This window comes from Toxorhynchites rutilus, chromosome 2 (assembly GCF_029784135.1).
Source record: "Toxorhynchites rutilus septentrionalis strain SRP chromosome 2, ASM2978413v1, whole genome shotgun sequence".
Taxonomy (NCBI): domain Eukaryota; kingdom Metazoa; phylum Arthropoda; class Insecta; order Diptera; family Culicidae; genus Toxorhynchites; species Toxorhynchites rutilus.
In genome coordinates, this window is record NC_073745.1 from 139,548,734 (window position 1) to 139,570,227 (window position 21,494).

At 39.1% G+C, this 21,494-nt stretch overlaps 2 protein-coding genes across 8 annotated transcripts; one reads left to right on the plus strand and one right to left on the minus strand.

Annotated features, from left to right (window-relative positions):
• Positions 1 to 1,204: 1,204 nt before the first annotated feature.
• LOC129770830 (proton-coupled amino acid transporter-like protein pathetic) lies at positions 1,205 to 10,794 on the minus strand. Of its 4 annotated transcripts, none has more exons than XM_055773933.1 (7): positions 10,551 to 10,794; positions 10,297 to 10,350; positions 10,091 to 10,241; positions 3,047 to 3,168; positions 2,662 to 2,988; positions 2,396 to 2,608; positions 1,205 to 2,335 (listed from the first exon to the last, which is right to left on the minus strand). In XM_055773933.1, the coding sequence occupies exons 1-7, from the start codon at positions 10,601 to 10,603 to the stop codon at positions 1,924 to 1,926; spliced, it is 1,332 nt and encodes a 443-aa protein (XP_055629908.1). In that variant the 5' UTR covers positions 10,604 to 10,794; the 3' UTR covers positions 1,205 to 1,923. The 4 variants fall into 4 exon arrangements, with proteins under 4 accessions (XP_055629908.1, XP_055629906.1, XP_055629907.1 ...); XM_055773931.1 differs by having other exon boundaries at positions 10,297 to 10,377; XM_055773932.1 differs by having other exon boundaries at positions 10,297 to 10,368; positions 10,551 to 10,793.
• A 1,981-nt stretch (positions 10,795 to 12,775) lies between these two features.
• LOC129764949 (uncharacterized) lies at positions 12,776 to 20,371 on the plus strand. 4 transcript variants are annotated; one of them, XR_008741304.1, is made up of 3 exons: positions 12,776 to 13,015; positions 14,831 to 15,607; positions 15,672 to 20,371. XR_008741304.1 is itself a non-coding variant. In XM_055764633.1 (3 exons), the coding sequence occupies exon 1, from the start codon at positions 13,729 to 13,731 to the stop codon at positions 14,905 to 14,907; it is 1,179 nt and encodes a 392-aa protein (XP_055620608.1). In that variant the 5' UTR covers positions 13,024 to 13,728; the 3' UTR covers positions 14,908 to 15,272; positions 15,399 to 15,607; positions 15,672 to 20,371. The 4 variants fall into 4 exon arrangements, 3 of the variants coding, with proteins under 3 accessions (XP_055620608.1, XP_055620609.1, XP_055620607.1); XM_055764633.1 differs by lacking the exon at positions 12,776 to 13,015 and having other exon boundaries at positions 13,024 to 15,272; positions 15,399 to 15,607; XM_055764634.1 differs by lacking the exon at positions 12,776 to 13,015 and having other exon boundaries at positions 13,024 to 14,937; positions 15,064 to 15,607.
• The last annotated feature ends 1,123 nt before the right edge of the window (positions 20,372 to 21,494 follow it).

Here is a 21,494-nt window from a genome sequence, read left to right on the forward strand (position 1 = left end):
AAGGACGGGGTAATCTTCCCCATCTAAAAAAAAGGCGACAAATTGGATTGTGGGAACTATCGTGCCATCACAATCCCGAATGGTGCCTACAAAATTTTGTCTCAGATCCTCTTCCGCCGTCTATCGCCAATAGTAAGTAGATTTGTGGGAAGTTATCAGGCCGGATTCATGTCCGGTTGCTCGACGACGGACTAGATTTTTACACTGCGGCAGATCCTCCAAAAGTGCCGCGAGTATCAGGTCCCTACACACCACATCTTCATCGACTTCAAGGCCGCATGTGATACAATCGACCGACGACAACTATGGAGGATCATGGACGAACCCGGCTTTCCCCGAAAGCTGGAGCTGACAAGACTGATTCAGATACCGATGAAAGATGTGCGGATCTCAGGTGAGCTGTCGGAATCATTTGAGACTCACAGGGGGCTTCGACAAGGCGATGGACTCTCCTGTCTGCTCTTCAACGTGGCGCTGAAAGGTGTTGTTATGCGGAGAGCGGGCTTCAACATGCGAGGAACGATTTTCAACAAGTCTAGTCAGTTTATCTGCTTCGCCTACAACGTGGACATAATCGGAAGAACACATGCGACGGTAGCCGTCTTGTATACCCGACTGAAACACGAAGCAGGGCTGATTGGGCTTAGGATCAATACGTCTAAGACTAAATGCATGCTAGCTGGAGGGACTGATCGCAACAGAGTTCTTCTTGGTAGTAGTGTTGCGATCGACGGCGACGAGCTCGAGGTGGTGGAGGAATTTGTCTACCTTGGCTCGTTGATAACAACTGACAACAACAACAGCCGTGAAATTCGAAGACGCATTGTCAATAGAAGCTGTGCCTACTATGGGCTTCGCAAATCCTTGAGGTCCAACAAGCTCCGACCCCGTACGAAGTGTACCATGTACAAATCCCTAATTCGACCGGTTGTTCTCTATGGGCAATAATCATGGACGATACTTGAAGAGGACTCACAAGCGCTCGGAGTTTTCGAACGCCGAGTGCTCAGAATAATATACGGTGGTGTACAGACAAACGGAGTATGGAGAAAGAGAATGTCATCATTGGTGGAATACGACCATAAATGTTTTTATGAATAGCACAGCAATTTAATATTACAATACATATGTGTTTATTTTCATAATGCAAATATTAACGACATTATACATAAACCGATAAAAATGCATTATAATATTCGTCCATAGCTCTTTCAGCGTCTACATATATTTTTTATTCAATGTTCAGTTCGTAATTCCTATCCCATTCGCCGTGTTTATCATGATGATGCTAACATTAATAACATATACAAACCTCCAACCGTTATAGAGACTTCTCAACATTCTGTTCAATTTTTAGAGCGTAAACCATCTGTCAATTTTTTCACTGTTTATATTTTTGTACCACAAATCGTTGCCACTTTTCTCTCTGAAGTTCCACTTCTCTGGTGAATCTCTATTGTTTGATGTTTTCGAAACATCCATTTTGAATGTTCATTCAGTTTTTGACAGCTACTTTTATGGCACGTGTTTTGGCTCGTCTTCGATTTTTGCCAACTCAGCTGCTTCCATTGGGATGATTGAGGTTTGGTTTTCACGTTATAGCCATGAACCCATGATTCTTCACCAGTTATGATGTCTTCTTACCAGTAAAATGGGGATTTCCGTAATATTACTGTTGGGAGAGTCCGTGGCCCTGAATGTTCTCAATACCCTCCAATGCAGCTCAAAAAGAGCATTAATGTATGTGGAATATTTTACTGTGCTGCAGACCAAATTTTTATTTTCTATGAAAACCTGATAAAATCTAACGCACTTAAATAATATACAATACAAATAAGAACTAATATAATTGACCAATAATAACATTCAACACATTTTCACATATTGATTCTGCACACAAACTGACTAAAACATCACACTTTTTTACACATAAATTGCAACGATATCCATCATACTGAAATACGTCCCAACGGCAAGAATAAACAAGCCAAACGTTCCCAGGATCGCATTTTTCACCAGACGCCAGTTCATCCTACCAAAATTGTTCGGCCAGCGGAAGATGGTATCCAGCACAATCGGTATCATCAAACCCATCGTTGCCGATCCGATCGACCCTACGAATCCTATGAACGGTTCCAACTCCGGTATAGTTAGCGCCAAGATCGTCATCGCCACCACAATTGACAGCCGAAAACACACCTGAGCGAGATTATGTTTTCGTGGTGGGATTTTGTGCTCAAGTTTTCGCATCAAAATCTCCATCGGGACATAGTAGTACAAACCGATTGTAAACAGTATCGCTATTGCTCCCAACAACTGTGTCGATTTTGCTAAGCTGTGGATAAAATAAACTAAATCAGAATAAATCGCAGCCGAGATCGACCAAAATAATCACATTTCATCATTGGGTAGATTCAACGTAACGGATCCTTTGGTGTCAGGTCCGTAACGCGCGTACCCAAAGAAACCCGTTATAATGTACATTGTGGAAATGAAACTGATCGCAATGTTAATGACCCCAAAAGGATGTAAAAAATGCTGGGGATGTTTCATTTTGTTCTCCACTGGCAGTACAATACCCATTCCTTCGATCGCGTAAACCACTGTCCTAAAAAGATATCGAGTGAACACCAACTTATCACGAAATTTGAATGATACTACCCAAAAAATGAAGGTAATGTTTTCAGTTCTGGCCAGAAATGACAACCTTGAAATTGCACCGGTTCCTTAAAGATATAATACAGCGTAATGACGAACACTACGAAAATGGAAGTGTTCGCGATCAGCGAAAACGGCACTAAGTATTTCAGCTCGCGGACCTGTGTGATAATGGCTGTCAGCACCGCCATAAGTAGGATGTAGATTCGGATGGACCAATCAATACCCAGCTCATGATTGAGCACATCCCGTAGCGTCGTAGAGATAAACACCAAGTATACGCAAACCGAGAAGAAGCTCACCACCAGAAGCATGTAATCGATGTAAGCCCTGAGAAAAATAACAAAACTAGTATCACTTCGCTACGGAATTATTACGAAAATCTTACTTTGCAAAGGTGGCGAACTTCCGGGCGCCCCGGGGACCATTCGCACAAACATTCTCGGCAGTCTCCGAGAACCCGAGCAGAGGGATCTTACTTCGTTTGCAAGCTTTTTGAGAAGTACCGACCTAGAATGAGAACCGAGCGAGTACAGAACTGATTGATCAAACCTAGAGCTAGTACAGGTTGAGACAGGAGCGCACAGTCTAATATAAGGTGTATTGGTGTCCAGTCAAAAATATGATCATGGTTTGTCCACTTTTTTGAATGCTCTAGTTCAGCGCACCTGTGTCAAATCAGGTATTCAAATGCTTCATAGTAGTTATATAGGAAATTTTTACGGATTCGCGTGTTTTAAGGTTTATAAAGTCCACCTTCTATTGGTGTCAAAGCGCCCCTAAATTGAGCTAAGTTTTAATCAACCACCAGATAATTATTTGGTACGTATTCAGACCTTTTCTGGATTATAACACTTCCAAATATTGTGAACATTATGCTTGCACACCATTTAGATCAGATTTAAACATATAAATCATGTAATTAAGGCATCTCGATGAACACAATTCTGATCATGGTTTGTTCAATGCGCTGATGTTGGTTTGTCCACATTTTTACTATAGCAGCCGCTTGGCGCGCTGTAGTTTGTTTATGTTGTCCTTCGTGCGTAGGGTAAATGATCTTGGTTTGTCCCGTCGAAAATATAATCATGGTTTGTCCACTTTTTTGAATGCTCTAATTCAGCGCTCCTGTGTCAAATAAGGCTTTCGAATGTTTCGAAACATATAAATGAAATTGCCTTTCACATGATTTATAGTAGTTTGATAGTATATTTTTACGAAATCACATGTTTTAAGGGATTATAAAATACACCTTCTATTTGTGTCAATGCGCCCCTCATTCGAGCTAACTTTTAATCGATCACCAGATGATTATTTGGCACGTATTCAGACCTTTTCTGGATTACAACACTTATAAATATTGTAAAAAAAAATGGATAATTCGAACGCCTTATGGTATTATTTGCAACTAAAGACTTGGGCCTTTTAAACAATCCAAAACTCGTCTTTATTATATCGGATTTTCATAAAGAGAAAACGATTTGCATTTACTAGTTGCGTGAAAACACCCTAAATCGAGCAAACCAAAATCATTTACCTTAAGCAAATAGTATTTTAAAATACAGTGTTAGGCTGATGGCGTTCACTGTGGATTATTCGAAGAAAGAAACTTTTTCCAACATATAAACAGGTCCGTAGACAATTGCTGCCAGGGTTCCAGACCTAGTTATAAGTCAGGGTTCTCAAAATCATAATACCAACATGCAAATTGAGATATCTATATGGAGAGCTTCAGGCAGTTGAATGAAGCGATCGTTGCCAACACCTCTTCAGAAAGGTCTCGCGGGAAGTGATAAAGATGAAACATTCGTTAACACGGATAAAAGCTTAGTTCATCCATTCATGTATCGAAAAATAAGAATAACATCAGGTTCTTATAGACGTTTCGAATTGACTAAATTGTTTATTTTACAATACATTTTGGAACACAATTTCATCGCACTGGAGCAATTTGGATTCCGAAAAGACACTCAACAATCCACCTACTAATTTCTGTAAAGAGTATCGTTCAATGTGAAATAGCACTGTCTGCCAATACAGCCATGGTCCTTTTGGGTATTGAAAAGGCCTTTGACAACGTCTGGCACTACGGATCTTATCGATCGGTCCATAGCTTTCTGATAGCTTTTGAAGTTCAAAGGGGTCCCAAATAGAATACCACAAGGTAGTATTCTAGGCTATATTCTGTAGAATTTGCACACATCAGAAGACCCGCCACACTCTGCTGACTGCAAGCTTGCGCTGTATGCAGTCGATAACGCAATCGTAGCGAATGTGCGCCTCCCAAAGCACTACCGGTCAAGGCCCCAATGTGAAATTTCAACGTTCGTCTCTACTTGACGAACTGTAAGATAAAAGTTGATGAGGCGAAACACCAAGCCGTTTCGTTCCTGTTTGTTCAGCGCCTTTTACAGAAACTGCTTTCGCCTGCCGAATGCTTCATCAATGTAAACGGTTGCCACATCAACTAGTCGAACGAAGTTGTCTACCTTGGCATCACCATCGATGTCAAGCTGCTATGTCGCTCCCACAATGACAACCTAATGCATGGCTAGGCACATCGGACTACTTAAATTTCTGTATCCGATAATACTCACAACTGTCATATCGGAACAAGTTAGCTGTAGCTCTTCAAGAACTCAACGAAAGTGCCGTTTTGAAGCAAATCATGACAGGTGATGAAAATGGGTCATTTACAACAGTGCTGAGCAGCTGAAAACTTGTAGGAAGCGAAATAACTAGCTATCCCAAAGCCAATCTTCACCCAAAGAAAGTCATACAATGCAACCAGTCGATACATAGGCACAAGTACTGTTCGATGGTTGGCAAATGACTGGACTAAGCGTACCATCGGTACTTCGCATACCTGCAGGCATAAAATAAACCCCATTCGTGGTCTTCAGCTTCCTGTTCAGTAATTCCTATCCCTACCTCCCCGTGGTGCCGGTGCCGGGTACGAGTAACCATAGTGAAGATCGGGTAACCAACCCCGGTGGGATCTTGGTCGTATGCTGACAGGGAAGAGGGCCTATCCGAGCGTCTGTTCACCATGGAGGTGCGGCTTAAAACAATGTCTGATCCCCATGTCAGGTGCGGCTGATTACTGTATTCGTGTCAGTGGGGACTCTAAAATGAGCTGTGCACGCCGGTCCTCCGGAGAGACAGGAGATTGGTGCAGGCCCTGCAAGCCACCAGTAAAAATGAAACGCACAGGAAAATTCACAAAGAAGTTCGAGACTGGACAATTGGACTAGACTCACGCAAAGAACACGGACTAGAGATTGGAAACTCGGAGCATGGAACTGCAAGTCTCTCAACTTCCTTGTGAGTACCCGAATTCTTTCGAATATATTGAGAGTCCGCAATTTCAACATCGTAGCGCTGCAGGAGGTGTGCTGGAAAGGATCGATGGTGCGATCGTTCCAAGGTAGGTATACCATCTACCAGAGCTGCGGCAACACACACGAGCTGGGTACAGCTTTCATATTGATGGGTGAGATGCAAAAACGGGTGATAGGCTGGTGGCCGATCAATGAAAGAATGTGCAGATTGAAGTTGCGAGGCTACTTTTGAACATCAGCATTATCAATGTCCACAACCCCCATCTAGCTGGCACCGATGATGATAAAGAAGAATTCTACACGTAGCTAGAACGTGAATACGATCGCTGCCCAAAACACGACATCAAAATCGGCATCTGTGATTTAAGCGCTCAGGTCGGCCAAGAGGAGGAGTTCAGACCGGTAATTGGTAGGTTCAGCGCCCATCAGCGAACCAACGAAAACGGCTTCATACTTACCGACTTTGCTGCCTCCAAGAACATGGCCATACGTAGCACCTTCTTCCAGCACAACTTCCAATACCGACCCCGGCATGTTGCAAGATTACCGGACAGCAGCCCTGCAAAGATGGTGTTCGCATCGAATACGATAGGAACAAGAAGGAGAGAAGCCCAGCGAGCGAGGTGGTTGGACCAGATGGAGCAGGACTTGGCAAGAATCGGTGCAGCCGGGAGTTGGAGAACTGCAGCCATGGGCCGGGTTTATTAGCGAAAAGTAGTGAATAGGATCTTATGTCAATGGGATGTAGAGTCATAGTAAATAGAATAAAACTGCTCACAACTGGACAACTTAAAGGCAGCGATCCAGAAACAAAATCCATAATAAGTCAATGTGATAGACGTCGTGTTCCATCAGGGTAACAATGTAAATGTTTTCGATGCAAAGGCAAACATTTTATGGGAGGATAGAGTTTCTAAGTTACTTGAAAGTTGACAAATGATTGTGGGGCAAAATTGTACATTTATCTGTCTATAAAAATTATGCTTTCGTTTAAGGCTATTCTTATTTCTTCCTGATTTCCAATTTCATTCTTCCTGATTTTAAAAAATTATAGTTGGCATCCCTGCTCCCGACATTGTTTGTCATTTTGCCTTTTATTATTAAGGATATTCAGGTAAATGATGTCGGTTTGTCCGATTTTGGGTGTTTCACGCAACTAGCAAATCGATTTTTCTTCATGAAAATCACATGCAATCAAGACGAGTTTGGGTTTGTTGAGTCTCTAGTTGCTAATAATACCATAAGGTGTTCAAATTGTTCATTTTTTATGTTTATTAATGTTTTATTCAAAGAGAAATTTTGATCATGGTTTGTCCGAAAAATGATCATGGTTTGTCCGGTTTTTGAACTCACTATTTTTAAATGAAAAAAAATTCAAAAAGATGTTGCATTTATCACTGCTTGAGTTTATTGTATTGATTCATTCATTAGGCTTTCTCCACATGTCGCTGATGGATTGATAAACACGAGAGCGATGGGTCACGGTCAGTGTTTGCCGATTGATAATTGTAATGAATAAATCACTTTCGTTCGTGCAAATATGATCTTACAGAAATCATTTCCCCCAGTGACATTCTTTTGCTTTTACGTGCTACAAATCACGACACAAAAGAGAACGAAAATGGTGTGCGATGTTTGGTACAGCTCGGATATGCAATCAACAGTCTTCGTTCCTCTCTTTATTTAATAGTTTAGTGTAACACAAGTGATTACTGTCATTCATACAAGTATCGGAATGATCCACTCATGTTTGGTTATATGTTCGTGAGAGGTTACTTGTATGATACATTGTGTATCATTCGATATTGATCGATATCCAAACACTGGTCACGGTTCAGCTCTGGATGCATGGAAAATTGAATCTCGTTTGCTGCTGCTACTACTGCTCCTGAATATTGTTGCTGCTTTGCTACCACTTCTGTTGCTAATGTACACTGCTTCCCGGCCAGAACATGAATAATCGCTTCGGGGTGAGTTTGACTTTTGCAGTTCTTTCGTCTCTAGTCTCGAAAAAGGTCAATTCAGAAAACTTATTCTAAACTCACGCCCCTGAAGAATGGCCTTTTGGACGCCCTCGTCTGGTTCCTAGCTAAATGACTCCGAAATCGTGATGATGTGTTTGTGACAGGAACGAGGCGGATGATTCAGATTGTGCAGAGAAATTGAAACTCTACTGCTGCTGCTGCTGACGATATTAGTGCTGCTACTGTTAAGGTTGTCTGTTGATGCCATGCTACCGCTTCTCCTGACGTGAACTCTTTCCCGGTTAGAAAACGAATGATCGCTTCGGAGCAAAATTTATCCGTATTGACTGGCTGAAGAATCAAATATGGGTGGAGTTTGCGATGCAGTGTTTGCTTCTCACTACTGTATCGAGCCAGCAGCATTGAGAAAGGATACGAAACCAGACAACAGCTCGCTAGCTTGTGCATAAGCTGGCTTCGTTGTGTTATTCCCTATTCCCTTTGAAAAGAATGTTGTGCACGGTGGAAAGCTATGTTTCTTTTCAAATTGCATTCCCCTATTATTCTAGTTGCTCCTTTGGTCGGTACAATTTGAGGAGTACAAATTGGACCAATCGAAACGTGGATTTTATCGCGTTTAGATAATGCTTGATATTTTACCAATATTAATTGATCAATATAGGGGAACTGGGAGTAATGTGGTCACCCTAAGGAACAAGCCCATTTCCTGTGTCCACATATCACTAAAATTCCCGTTCCTCGAAGAATATTGTAGCTCAACTTATTGTAGTTCAAGATAGTAAGCGGTTTTTATTATTTTTATTATCAAACATTTTTTTAGTGAGGAGGTAAAGTGGTGACCTGTGGCTATGTTTGTGGTCACTCGCACATATCACGCTAGAAGAGATAGATGCAACTGGTTTCATTTCTCAAGAAAATTAATCTTGTATTAGGAGCCTACTTATGACTGTAGGGTTATTAGTGTACACCAGAGATGTTTCGTATTTTCTAGAGGGTAGGGGAACCCGGGGCAAGAGTGCCACCTTAAGTTAACATGCTCTTTTGTTATATTTTTTCCTTTTTTTTTGCTGGTTTGTTCATTTATACTCATACTTAGGTGTAGCTATGCATCAAATTGTTCAAAAGTTATGTTTACTATGAAAATGTTTCATTTACAAAAATTATGTTTTTGGCTTGTATTTTTCCAGTACGGGGCAAGAGTGCCAATCTTATTAAAATATAATTGTTGATGAAAAAAGCACTGTGAAATTCACGGTGATTCCAAAGAACGTCAACTCAAATTCTTGTGGCGTTCACGAAAACCGGCAAGCTAATCTTCTCCGGTCAATTTGGATGTTTTGTCGAAAGAGTGATCTAAATTATTTCACTCTGCGATTTCATACCCTAGGTTCAGGATGTCGTGTGTTGTCAGCCCATAATTTAATAACTTCTGCATATTAAGGATGTGACTCACGAGTTACTCCTCCTGTTGTTTAGAAAACACAGTTTTAAAACGGCCTAACTTCTGTACATATTTGGCCAATGTTCTCCTGGGCAAACTATATTCCTCCGCAGCTCGTCTCCATGATTTACAGAATGTACGGCAACAACCATAGTTTCCATCTGGCACTGGTTAACCCCAAAGTGAGAAACAGCATTATGAAACTAGAAAAATTTTCCCATCAAAACATCTAGTTGCGTCTATGTCAGTACATTTTTTTTCAAATAGCTTTAACCGTTTGATTATTGGCAAAATTTTGCTAGTGCTATTTTTCTTGTCTATCCCCTGTGAATTACTGACGCAAAATTCAATATTGCCGGTAATGATTCTTTAGAGAGTAAAATCTCATATCAATCATATTAAAATCGTCAGTAGTCAAATATAATCAGACGTCGTTCGGCGCGTAGAGAAGCGAACACGCATGCTGCCAGTGACTATCGCAATCTATTTTTATAACTCGAATAAGATTAGAAGCATTTTTCTATGGACATTAGTTTTGAGGTTTAGTTTTATCATTATGAGCACGACATCTGCGAGCAACAACAGCGAAGTAACTGCGCTCTCGAAAGAAATTGTCGATACACCGAAAAGAAGCTCAGCTCCGCTAAAAACAAAAGGCAACTCACCAGCAAATGAACACAATGTGTATAGATAATAGCCACGAGTGCAGTTCCCAGTATTCCAAATGCTAATCCACCGTTCTTGAACGCCACCGGCATCGCAAGTATTCCCGTTCCGAGCGACCCTTTGATGAGATGTATCAGCGTTCCGAGCGATCTGTTGTAATAAAAATTCTCTCAGATTTGTTCATCATCAGGGAGAACACACTTACGAGTTAGCCTTTCGCATTTGACGGTTTTCGAATGGATTGTAGTCAACATCCTCACTGCAAATGTTAGGACCTCTAAGAAACCTGCATTATTAAATGTGTGCAGCTACGTTTGAGACATAAGGGTAACTCTGTTGGTTTTTCCTAATGCTAATGAAACCATGTAAATCACCGTAAACAAGCATTCCCAGAACGGTGCTATCATTCTCAGTTAATTCTTCACGATATATAGCGACTGATCACGTTCTGTTACTTACATTTCGCCGGCTGCAACGTCGAGTTTTGAAAGTGTCTCCTGACCCGGACTCATGGCGAAACGCACAACAATGCCGATTTAAAGCGACTGCAATGTGTCCACATCGGAGGTGACCCACGATTCAAACGTGGATCAATAGAAATTACCCGTTCCTCCGCAGTAAGTCAGCAACGCAACAAAAACAAAGGTATACTGCCGCCGCACGTTTCATTTCATATCTGCAACTTCGATGGATGGCAGTGAGAGTCTGCGGTGAGAGAACATGTGCGAGCGTCTGGTGCTTATCTATTCTCTCATGGTGAAGTGCACACAGCGGTGAGGCGTAGCAGTGTCTCGTGCGCGAGATAGTTGACGGCACAATCATGTCATCAATGTCTATTCGACACTTCACTGGCGCTGATAAGGTACCTCGGAGTTAATTGTTCGGAATATTTGGCTGCTACTTCCCGGCCGATTTGTATCAAATATTCTAATTATTATATCTGAAGATAACTACTTCGTTGTTTCACGAGATAAGCGCGAAAATCAGGCAGTTATACTGCAAATTGTTATCTCGCATATCTGATCTCGTATTTGGGAAGTATATATGTTTACAGAGTCAATCCATCATATCGCGTGGTTTGAAGGGGAGAAATTCGAACGAAAATATGTCTCTATGCCAAGAACGTTGAACGTCCAAGGGATCCTAGTATAAGTTAGAGACATTGCAAAACATTGTAAAACATGTTACAGTACATTATTTCTCTCTAAAATACGCTGCGTTAACACTACTACGGTAATCTGCCTTATATGTTTCCAACCCACCTGAGTTCAGAAATATCCTTAACACCAGAGAAGATTGTGTTGTTAACCGTGCATAGCTAGTATTATCAGTTTTATCACATAAGCAACAGCAAGAGTGTACAAAGGGACTTTTTTGCCTCTTGCTCATTCTTGAATTTCGAACAGGATAAGTAGGGGAGGACGGGGTAAGACGGCCACCGTAAGTATAGAGTACAATTAAACACAATGCATACAAAATTGAGGCATTTCATTATGTCAGCATCGATCTTTAGGATGTTTTCCGCAATCACGTCGACTTCCAAATGTTTTTTTATTTCATAATGTTATATGATAAATTAAAAAAGGTATGAAAAAGGTGCTACTAAAATCATGACGGGTTAAGTTGGCCACCACTAAGGGTGAGATGGTCACATGAAGTGACTAGTGAATCTAGGCTTTTAGAAGATGATTGTTTCCGGCAAAATTGTGCTACATATCAAGGTCGTTGTATTTTAGATCAAGTGTGACAAGAGTAGGAGGTATTATTTATAGGTTACAGATAACTATAACGTGCTTAATGTGCAACCCTTGCGAAATTATCATAATTAAAATTAATTATTTTTTGTATCTGGAAGAAACATAAAAATTATCATGAATGCACCTTGAGTTGGGCATGGTTTAATGAATAGGAGCTTCAGATTATATGCTGGTCAACATGTTTACCAAATCAAGACCCTATCAGGAACTTATGAGGAGTGATAGGACGAATAGTAGATGCAGCTTACAAGCAGTATGAGTCATTTGAAGAGATTAAACGAGCAGTATCCTCTGCGTAGAACGAGATACACACTACAACATCGCGCAGCACGGTCGGAACAACCCCGAAAGGGTTATTTGAACTGATTGAGAACTAAAGATTATCTACGAATTCGAAACACATTGTAATTCATGTGAAATTGACGATAATTTTGTAAAGGAGGCAGAGTTTTTCCATCTGGTTCTATAGTTATGAAGCATTGGAATTTTAGTTTTTTGAATATTTCACGCCTGAACACAACAATAAAGTACAAATGGCCAGTCTTTTGAATGAAGATACGCAGACGAGCAATTCGTCTCGTCTCGTCTCGGTTTCAGTCACTGTCGAGACGAGCAAAACATCCCATTCCAGTACACGAGTTTCATTGAAATGTTTTATTTGGTAGAAGATGCATGCTCTCAACGCATTCATGACAAGGATCATGAGATAGGCCAAAGATTGCAAATAGCCAACAACAATCTAAGCAGCAGCGATAAGGACTCCCACGACGAAAGCGAGAATGCAGGAATCCTAAACAAACCGATGAAGATGGAAACTGGAGGAACACAAACAGAAGCGCAATACCACAACAACGGAGAAGACGGAGATAAGCATGTTGGCGTGGCAAGAGAAGAAAAGGTTGAACGTTGTAGCAAATCTGTAAATAAATTAGTCTTAGTCCTAATGTCGTAGAGTAGAGTACTCTTTAAATCCGAAAGCCCGGATCGGGTCTTTAACTGGCGCAGTCGGTAGTTCCGGCCGCGAAACGTTTAAGTGTGTTTTTTATCGGGGGAATACCGATGAACTTTAAGAACTGATTGAACTGTGGTGTGTGTTAAACATTAAACGTGTAAAACGAGTGTGATATAGTGAGGAAAACACATCTTTCGCCTTCGCCGGAGCACCAAGTAAGTAATATTTTATATATTTCTACTATTTACTACTAAGACCAATAAAAACGTGATCCAATTTACCGCATTTATTGCGTATTCAGTCTTAAAGTTTTATGCTTTTTTTTTATACAAATAGAACTAGCTTAATAAACGGATGATTACTCGCAAAATGGCGAAATCAATCCAAAAACAAATAAAGGAAATAATCCTTTTGCTTGAAAAACAGCATATGCGACTTTCGAATTTGGAATTACCATTAGTGGGTAATCACTCCCAGAACGCGGTTAATAACTTTGATAAATTAAGGATCCCTGATCCTATTAAAATGATCCCAAATTTCGCGGGAGAGCCGAAAATGCTAGTTTCATGGCTAGAATCGGTGGATCAAAAAATCCAACTCATCAAGAACATAATTAACAATGAACAATTGATTAATGATGTAATGCCTTTGTGGGTGAGCATCATCAGAGACAAAATTATAGATAAAGCTAATGACGCTCTTGTAAATAGTCTGGTCGGCAATTAAATCTGCTTTAAAAGATTCTTTTGGCGACAAAAGAGATCTTTCCACACTTTGTACAAGTATCCCTTACTTGAAACAAGGTTCAAAAGATTTAACTTCGTATTATGAAGAGTGCCGAAACTTATTAGCTGATATAAAGGCGAAAATTTTGTTGAACGACTAGACAAAAGTATGCGCTGTAGTTCTTATAAAAACATACGAGAGCATGATTACAAATGCTTTCATAGATGGCTTACATGCGAATTTATCGTCATTAACTCGCATTTATCGACCTGATAGTCTTTTAAAAGCCTACGAAAGTGCTTTAGATCAATACAACGCCATACAAAGACGACGTGAAAGTTTTCCACAAAGAATGGTCCCTTTTACGAAAAACAATTCATTTAGAGAACAATCACAGCAGCAATCATATTTCATGCACAAAAAACCTTTCAGTTTTCTCCCATATCTGAATATTAAAACACAAATTGGAAATCTAAAATTTCTTGTCGACACTGGCTCTAATAAAAACTATATTTCACCAGAGCATATTCACCCCACAATGAAAATTAATTGCGTACCTCATCTAATTAAAAACATTTCCGGATCGCATAATATAGACAAATTTAGTGAACTCAATATTTTCTTCAACTATAAATCACTACCAAGGCAGAAATTTCTTTTATTTCGATTTCATAAATTTTTTGATGGTCTAATCGGATACGAATCTTTAAAATCATTGGGCGCTATCATCGATACCGTATCCAACGAGCTACTAATAGGAAGTTTGAGAATTCCTATGAACAGAAAAACTTTTAACGGAACTGAAACGAACTTTCAGATCAATAATATTCATGGCGGAAAAACACTAATATCGAACAAAACACAAAATTCTTATACTGATCACAATGTTCAAATCGATCCAAGCATAATTAATACGAAAAATGTTTCATTATTCAACCCGAGTAGTAATCCAGTTATTCTAGAAACTGACTTACACAACAAAATGTATTCAAGCAATCGAACAAATCTCCAAAACAAACAAGAGCATAATTATAGGAAAGAGCGAATAAATAGAACAGTACAAACGGGAATCAATCAAAATCACACAGAAATTATCGAAAATTTTACTTATACGAAATCCAGAACTCAGCAACCCTCACATAAACTTGATAAAAACAACGGAAGCGATGGAACCGTTGAAAGGTTCCGCTCAACAAGCAACGAAATATCTCGTTGCTACAGACACAAATTCGGAAAATTGACAACTAATGAAATGTTTTTAAAATCATCTATATTACATAATAATACAATATTATCTCCCCCAGATTTCAAGCGTCTAGAAGCTCCTTACGATATCAAGGATAGTGAAGAAAAATCATTCAACTTGGCAAAATTATTTTGATATCGAAACGAATGCGATATGAATGTTGTGGTAAAATAAGACAAATCTCAAAGTAAAACAACCATCACAATAAATGCGAACCGAACACATCTAAAATGTTAAATGAACCAAACATTACTTCTACCATAACAATAATCATATTCTTTCCCTTTCCAGGAAATTCTAAAATTCTTTCTGCCCGCTCCTATCAACTATATCCATACAATCCAATGATAAAATCATCTTTATTACATAATAATACAATATTATCTCCCCCAGATTTCAAGCGTCTAGAAGCTCCTTACGATATCAAGGATAGTGAAGAAAAATCATTCAACTTGGCAAAATTATTTTGATATCGAAACGAATGCGATATGAATGTTGTGGTAAAATAAGACAAATCTCAAAGTAAAACAACCATCACAATAAATGCGAACCGAACACATCTAAAATGTTAAATGAACCAAACATTACTTCTACCATAACAATAATCATATTCTTTCCCTTTCCAGGAAATTCTAAAATTCTTTCTGCCCGCTCCTATCAACTATATCCATACAATCCAATGATAAAATCATCTTTATTACATAATAATACAATATTATCTCCCCCAGATTTCAAGCGTCTAGAAGCTCCTTACGATATCAAGGATAGTGAAGAAAAATCATTCAACTTGGCAAAATTATTTTGATATCGAAACGAATGCGATATGAATGTTGTGGTAAAATAAGACAAATCTCAAAGTAAAACAACCATAACAATAATCATATTCTTTCCCTTTCCAGGAAATTCTAAAATTCTTTCTGCCCGCTCCTATCAACTATATCCATACAATCCAATGATTCTAGTAGAAATTCTGGTCTACTAATCATAAAAAAAGCCCCAGCGATATAAGTCAATAAAATGTGCCCTAAAATCGACTAAAAAAACTCTTCTAGTACCTTATAAAATAAAAATAGAACGGCAAATTTAAAAAAAAAACATCCATGTTTCAATTCACATTCTATTGCCAAAAATAGAACAAGATCAAAATCACCGAATTGTATAAGATCATAAACTGAAGAAATAATAAAACATCTAGATAACAATAATTTTAGCGAAATCATAAATAGTCTAACAGACTGAAAGTCTTCTGAAAAACAATGAGTAAGTTAGGTTTAAAATTATTCCTATAAGCATGAAACAAAAAGAAGCAGAAAAAGGGCTGATTTTTTTGCCGAATTTGAATTATTAAATTTGACTGAATTATTTAAATTATTTTCAATTGAGTATTCCTAGAGTCGTACAGCATATCTTCCAAACATATAATTAGTTAAACTTCGATTTACCTGACAATTTTTCCCATAAAAAAACTGAATTTCGTAACAAGTAAAGTAAAAAAAAAAATTTTTTTTTTCTAACAAATTTAGATCAAATCTATGAGTTCTCAAATCTAAATCCATCAGCATTTCACGATCATATGGAAATTTTTCGCATTGTATCGATTCTACAATTAGATAGTACGAGTTATTATATATTTTTTGTTAAACCTTTACAAGTGAGAAACACAACACTAAAAATGCCCGCCACCATCGCCATCATCAACAAAACCGGACGAATTTTCCCACTAAGAAGTGTAGCCGCATATCCGATAAGAACCGTCTTGAAGATTTCACCAAGAACGAGTGTTTCCCTAACTCATCAACTAGAGCCGATGATTGTACCGCTCAGGACTACTCTACACGAGCTGATGATTGTACCGGACATTCTGCCATGGATTTATATTGAGTCCGACTTGAACTTGTTTGTATTAAAGAGGCATAACACTTCGCAGTCAAAAAATGATGAAAACGCAGTCAAAACCCTACTGAAACGGGACGTTTCAGACTCGGAGAAGGGAGAAGTTAAGGAAACATCTGGCTGTTAACAAAGAATGGGAACATTAGAAGATGCATGCTCTCAACGCATTCATGACAAGGATCATGAGATAGGCCAAAGATTGCAAATAGCCAACAACAATCTAAGCAGCAGCGATAAGGACTCCCATGACGAAAGCGAGAATGCAGGAATCCTAAACAAACCGATGAAGATGGAAACTGGAGGAACACAAACAGAAGCGCAATACCACAACAACGGAGGAGACGAATCATGTCTGCTTTAGTATGCAGTGCGGTTGGAATAGTGTTTAAACGCAATTTTTTTGTGATACTGTGTGGAGGCAGAATGAAAACAATAAAAGCAAGTTTGGGTGAACGCGTATTCGCTATGAGTGAGATGAAAACCATGCCGCTGGAACAGCTGATACGTTACATTTATCCGGATTTTCATGGGCTTGACGAGTTGTTTCTCAGTGATTCCCGGAAGACAACCGATGGAGAAGGTCATTTGGTTGAGCCATCGTTGTCTGCTGAGAAGCTTGATTCACGATCGATGTTTTCACTGGACTGTGGCCCCGAGATGTCTATCTACATCGGATCGAATGTGGTAAACTATCCGTTGGTCAAAGGAGGAAGACAGGAACAAACGTCAGTTCTCGGAAGAGCAAATGTGAGACCGATTTAAACCTTGCAAATCATTGGTTCAAAGTGGAAAAAACAGATATAATATTAGGCTGTCAAAAAAGTCCTGCGGTATTTCCGCGAAGTGTCGTTGTAAGCGCGTAGTTCTAGTTGTATTCACAGTGTTTTGTTTGGTGAAGTCGTTCGTGAGTTATAGTGTCGCAAATATGGAGCAAAATAAAGAGTAAATCCGACATATTTTACAGTACTACTATGACAAAGGCAAAAATGCATCTTAAGCTGCCAATAAAATTTGTGCAGTTTATGGACCCGATGCAGTTTCCATTTCCACCGCACAACGATGGTTTGAACGTTTTCGTTCTGGTGTAGAGGTCGTCGAAGATGCGCCACACTCCGGAAGGCCTGTCGTCGAAAACTGCGACAAAATCGCTGAGTTAGCCGAGAAACACCGGCATAGTAGCAGCCGTAGCATCGGCAAAGAGCTGGGGATAAGTCATCAAACCGTTATTAACCATTTGAAGAAGCTTGGATTCACAAAGAAGCTCGATGTATGGGTGCCACACACGTTGACGCAAAAAAACATCTTTGACCGTATCGACGCATGTGAATCGCAACAAAATCGACCCGTTTCTGAAGCGGATGGTGACTGGCGATGAAAAGTGGGTCACTTACGACAACGTGAAGCGCATACGGTCATGGTCGAAGCCCGCTGAAGCGGCTCAGACGGTGGCCAAGCCCTCATTAACGGCCAGGAAGGTTCTGCTGTGTGTTTGGTGGGATTGTCAAGGAATAATCTATTATGAGCTGCTTCCCTATGGCCAAACGCTCAATTCGGACCTGTACTGCCAACAACTGGACCGCTTGAAGGTAGCACTCATGAAGAAGAGGCCATCTTTGATAAACAGAGGCCGCATTGTCTTCCATCAGATCAACGCCAGGCCACACACTTCTTTGGTGACGCGCCAGAAGCTCCGGAAGCTCGGATGGGAGGTTCTTTTGCATCCGCCGTATAGTCCGGACCTTGTACCAAGTGACTACCACCTGTTTTTGTCCATGGCGAACGAGCTAGGTAGTCAGAAGTTAGCCACAAAAGAGGCCTGTGAAAATTGGCTATCCGAGTTTTTTGCCAATAAGGAAGCGAGCTTCTGTAACAGGGGTATTATGAAGCTGGCATCTCGTTGGGAACAAGTCATCGAACAAAACGGCGCATATTTGACATAAAACAGATGATTGTAACTAATTTTATGAACAAATGAAAATTAAAAAAAAATACCGCAGGACTTTTTTGACAGCCTAATATATGAAAAATTTATATAAAAGCTAGACTACTATAAACAAAAAAAACAGTTGTTGGCGACTGCAAACTATTTCATTGTAAAAAATTAGGACAGCAGTGAGAAAATGAATATGACCAATTATTTTTTCTTCCTCTCAAAACAACCAAATTTAAAAAAAAGGTGAAGCCGAAAAGCCTTTTCCTAATCAATTCAAATCGACTGTTGGAAGGATAATCAATTTTTAAATAAATTAGGAGATTTTTAGAATAAGGGCGATAAAATGTGTGTGAAAGGAAATTATTCACCTAGAAGAAAGTAGTACGATCTAATTCTTCTCATGCTTCAAGAATGTAATTCACAGACTGAATTAATTTAGCAGAGAAATTTGAACCCGGCATCAAAATATGAATCAAAGAAGGGATAATTATTATTTAACAATATTCCGTCAATTCTGGGAAGACTGCTTATTCTGTTTAGAAAGACACAATCATATCTCCCGTACTTTAATTGTATGGACAGGGAAGAATGGGGAAATGTACTTATCGATAATTTGAATAGGTGTGATTCTAAACTTTACATACACACTTTGAAGTGGGATTTTAACAAAATGTAAAATGTTGAGGCATATTTGTCTACAGCCAATTTATAACAAGAATGTGTCCATCAATCGCAATAATAGCTTTTGAATGTACCGAAGGGCTGGAAAACCAGGAATGAATTCCTGTAAGGACATGTATGCCCCAATACTTACTTAACAGTTCATGAGTAACTGAAATGTGGGATTATCGAGAATAAAAATGTAAACAAAGTAGCGCTATAAAAGCGAAGAAGAATCATGGGAGAAGAATTTACCTCCAACAATAAAGATTGAAATGAAGAAAACTAAATATTGAAGAAGATGAAAGATTAAAGATTAAAAGAATATGAAAGATTAAAGAATTAATGAGAAGGAAATATATTCAGCAAGAATGATGAAAATAATGCAATATGTACCAAGAATTTTTTTAATGAAGCTCATCAATAATGATCGATAAGACTTTCGGGGAAGCTTTAAGGAGATATGACCATTTTTGTTTCCATTTAGAATTGGGGAATTACAGAGTTGAGGGATGCTTTATTTTAATTACAACCGAAAAAAAATCATTTAAGTTCCTATGACTGAAAAGTAAAAATCAAAAAATCAAATACATTTATCTAATTATTACATTATTGTATAATCTGCTTGCAATAACCTCTTCAAGATTATTTCAAGCTCTGTAAGTAAGGGGGGATGAAGCGCCCCTGATCATCAAACATTGTGTAAAGGTGCTTGGAAGTTACATTCCTTACATTTTTATATTTTCTGAAGCGCCAGCCAATTTCAAGCCCGCGAGTACATCCACCTCTTCGATTTATCTCATATTACAATCTTGTTCGTCAGCCAGTGTCGCTGACCAGGTTTAACTTTTTTTCCAACACGAACTCCAGTGTCGCGAGTATAAAAAAATAAGCTCGGGTTTCTATGTGGCTCGTGGCGACAGTTCATTGTTCACGCGACGAAAATTCCGCGTAAACAAATTACAGTTTACGATTATATATAGCCAATTCGATTGCAATTAGTTAATTGCATTTTCTCTCTCGAAAAACGACTCCAAGCACCTCCCATAGGGATTTGTACGAATAATTAGTTGGTAAGATGAAAGTTGTTAACAGGGAGAGTAATAAAATAGACACGGTCGAAGACAGTCATTCTAAAACATTGTTTTTCTTTTTGAATATATTTTTCCGACCGCCCGGATAGTTTCCAGAGAATTCGGTTCCAAGAATCGAGGAGTGTTCCCGTTTGTGTTAGCGGTTTCTAGAACAGTAAACTGAACCGGAAGCCGTTTTTGATCCGGCAAAAGTGAAGTTGGAGTGCGGTGAATGGAGTGTGTGAAGTTCAGTAATCTGGACCTCCCGAAGAAAGGGACGACACTGGAAAAAGTGTCCCCTACATATATATATATATATATATATATATATATATATATATATATATATATATATATATGTATTTCTAATAAAATAGTTGTTTTGAATTACTCATTTTCGTTCAATATGTGAAGACCCTTTTCGTGCCGTGTTAATATATTCAAGAGTCATCTAGCATCCCTGGATATGAGTTCAATCTTTAGATTTGGTTGTGTTGTTTGGAAGAGGCCCATTTGAAAATCTGTTAAATATTACAATTACTAAATTGTATTTAATGGTTGCAGTTGAAAACATACATTGCGTACAGTAGTGTTTTTCCCAAAATATTTATATTTTCATTAAGGCCCTTATGGCGCTAGCCTGCCGGGGCCGGGAGTTCAATATTTCGACAGTTTTTCTTATCAGCTATGTTAGTAGTATGTAACCGATTAATCGCGATTGGCTCGAGGTCAGTATTACAATCCCCTTGATTTCGTGCGGTGAACGATAGCAAAGTGATCATAGCAAAGTTTCTCGCTTTTTTACTGTTCAGCTCCTATTTGATATTTGAGTTGGTACATATGAGGACAAGACTTCAGATCTCAACTAAGTGACAAACTATAGTCATGCCTTTCACCTACGGGAACACCATGACTTTAACCATCTCACGTCATTTACCGTGCAGAATAAAGGGGAATGTGTTCTCATTACTGGGATGTGGCAGTCTCGAATGCTCTGTACGTATGTCCGACACGGGACACTTCCTATTGGGATTCAGCTGATCATTAATCAGCAATCCCCCCGTCTGTACCACATACAGTATGAAAAAAAAAGTTTTTCCAAAACCACAAAACCCACAAACCACAAAACTCCCAGCGTCTGCACAAAAGCTAAAGTTGGGACG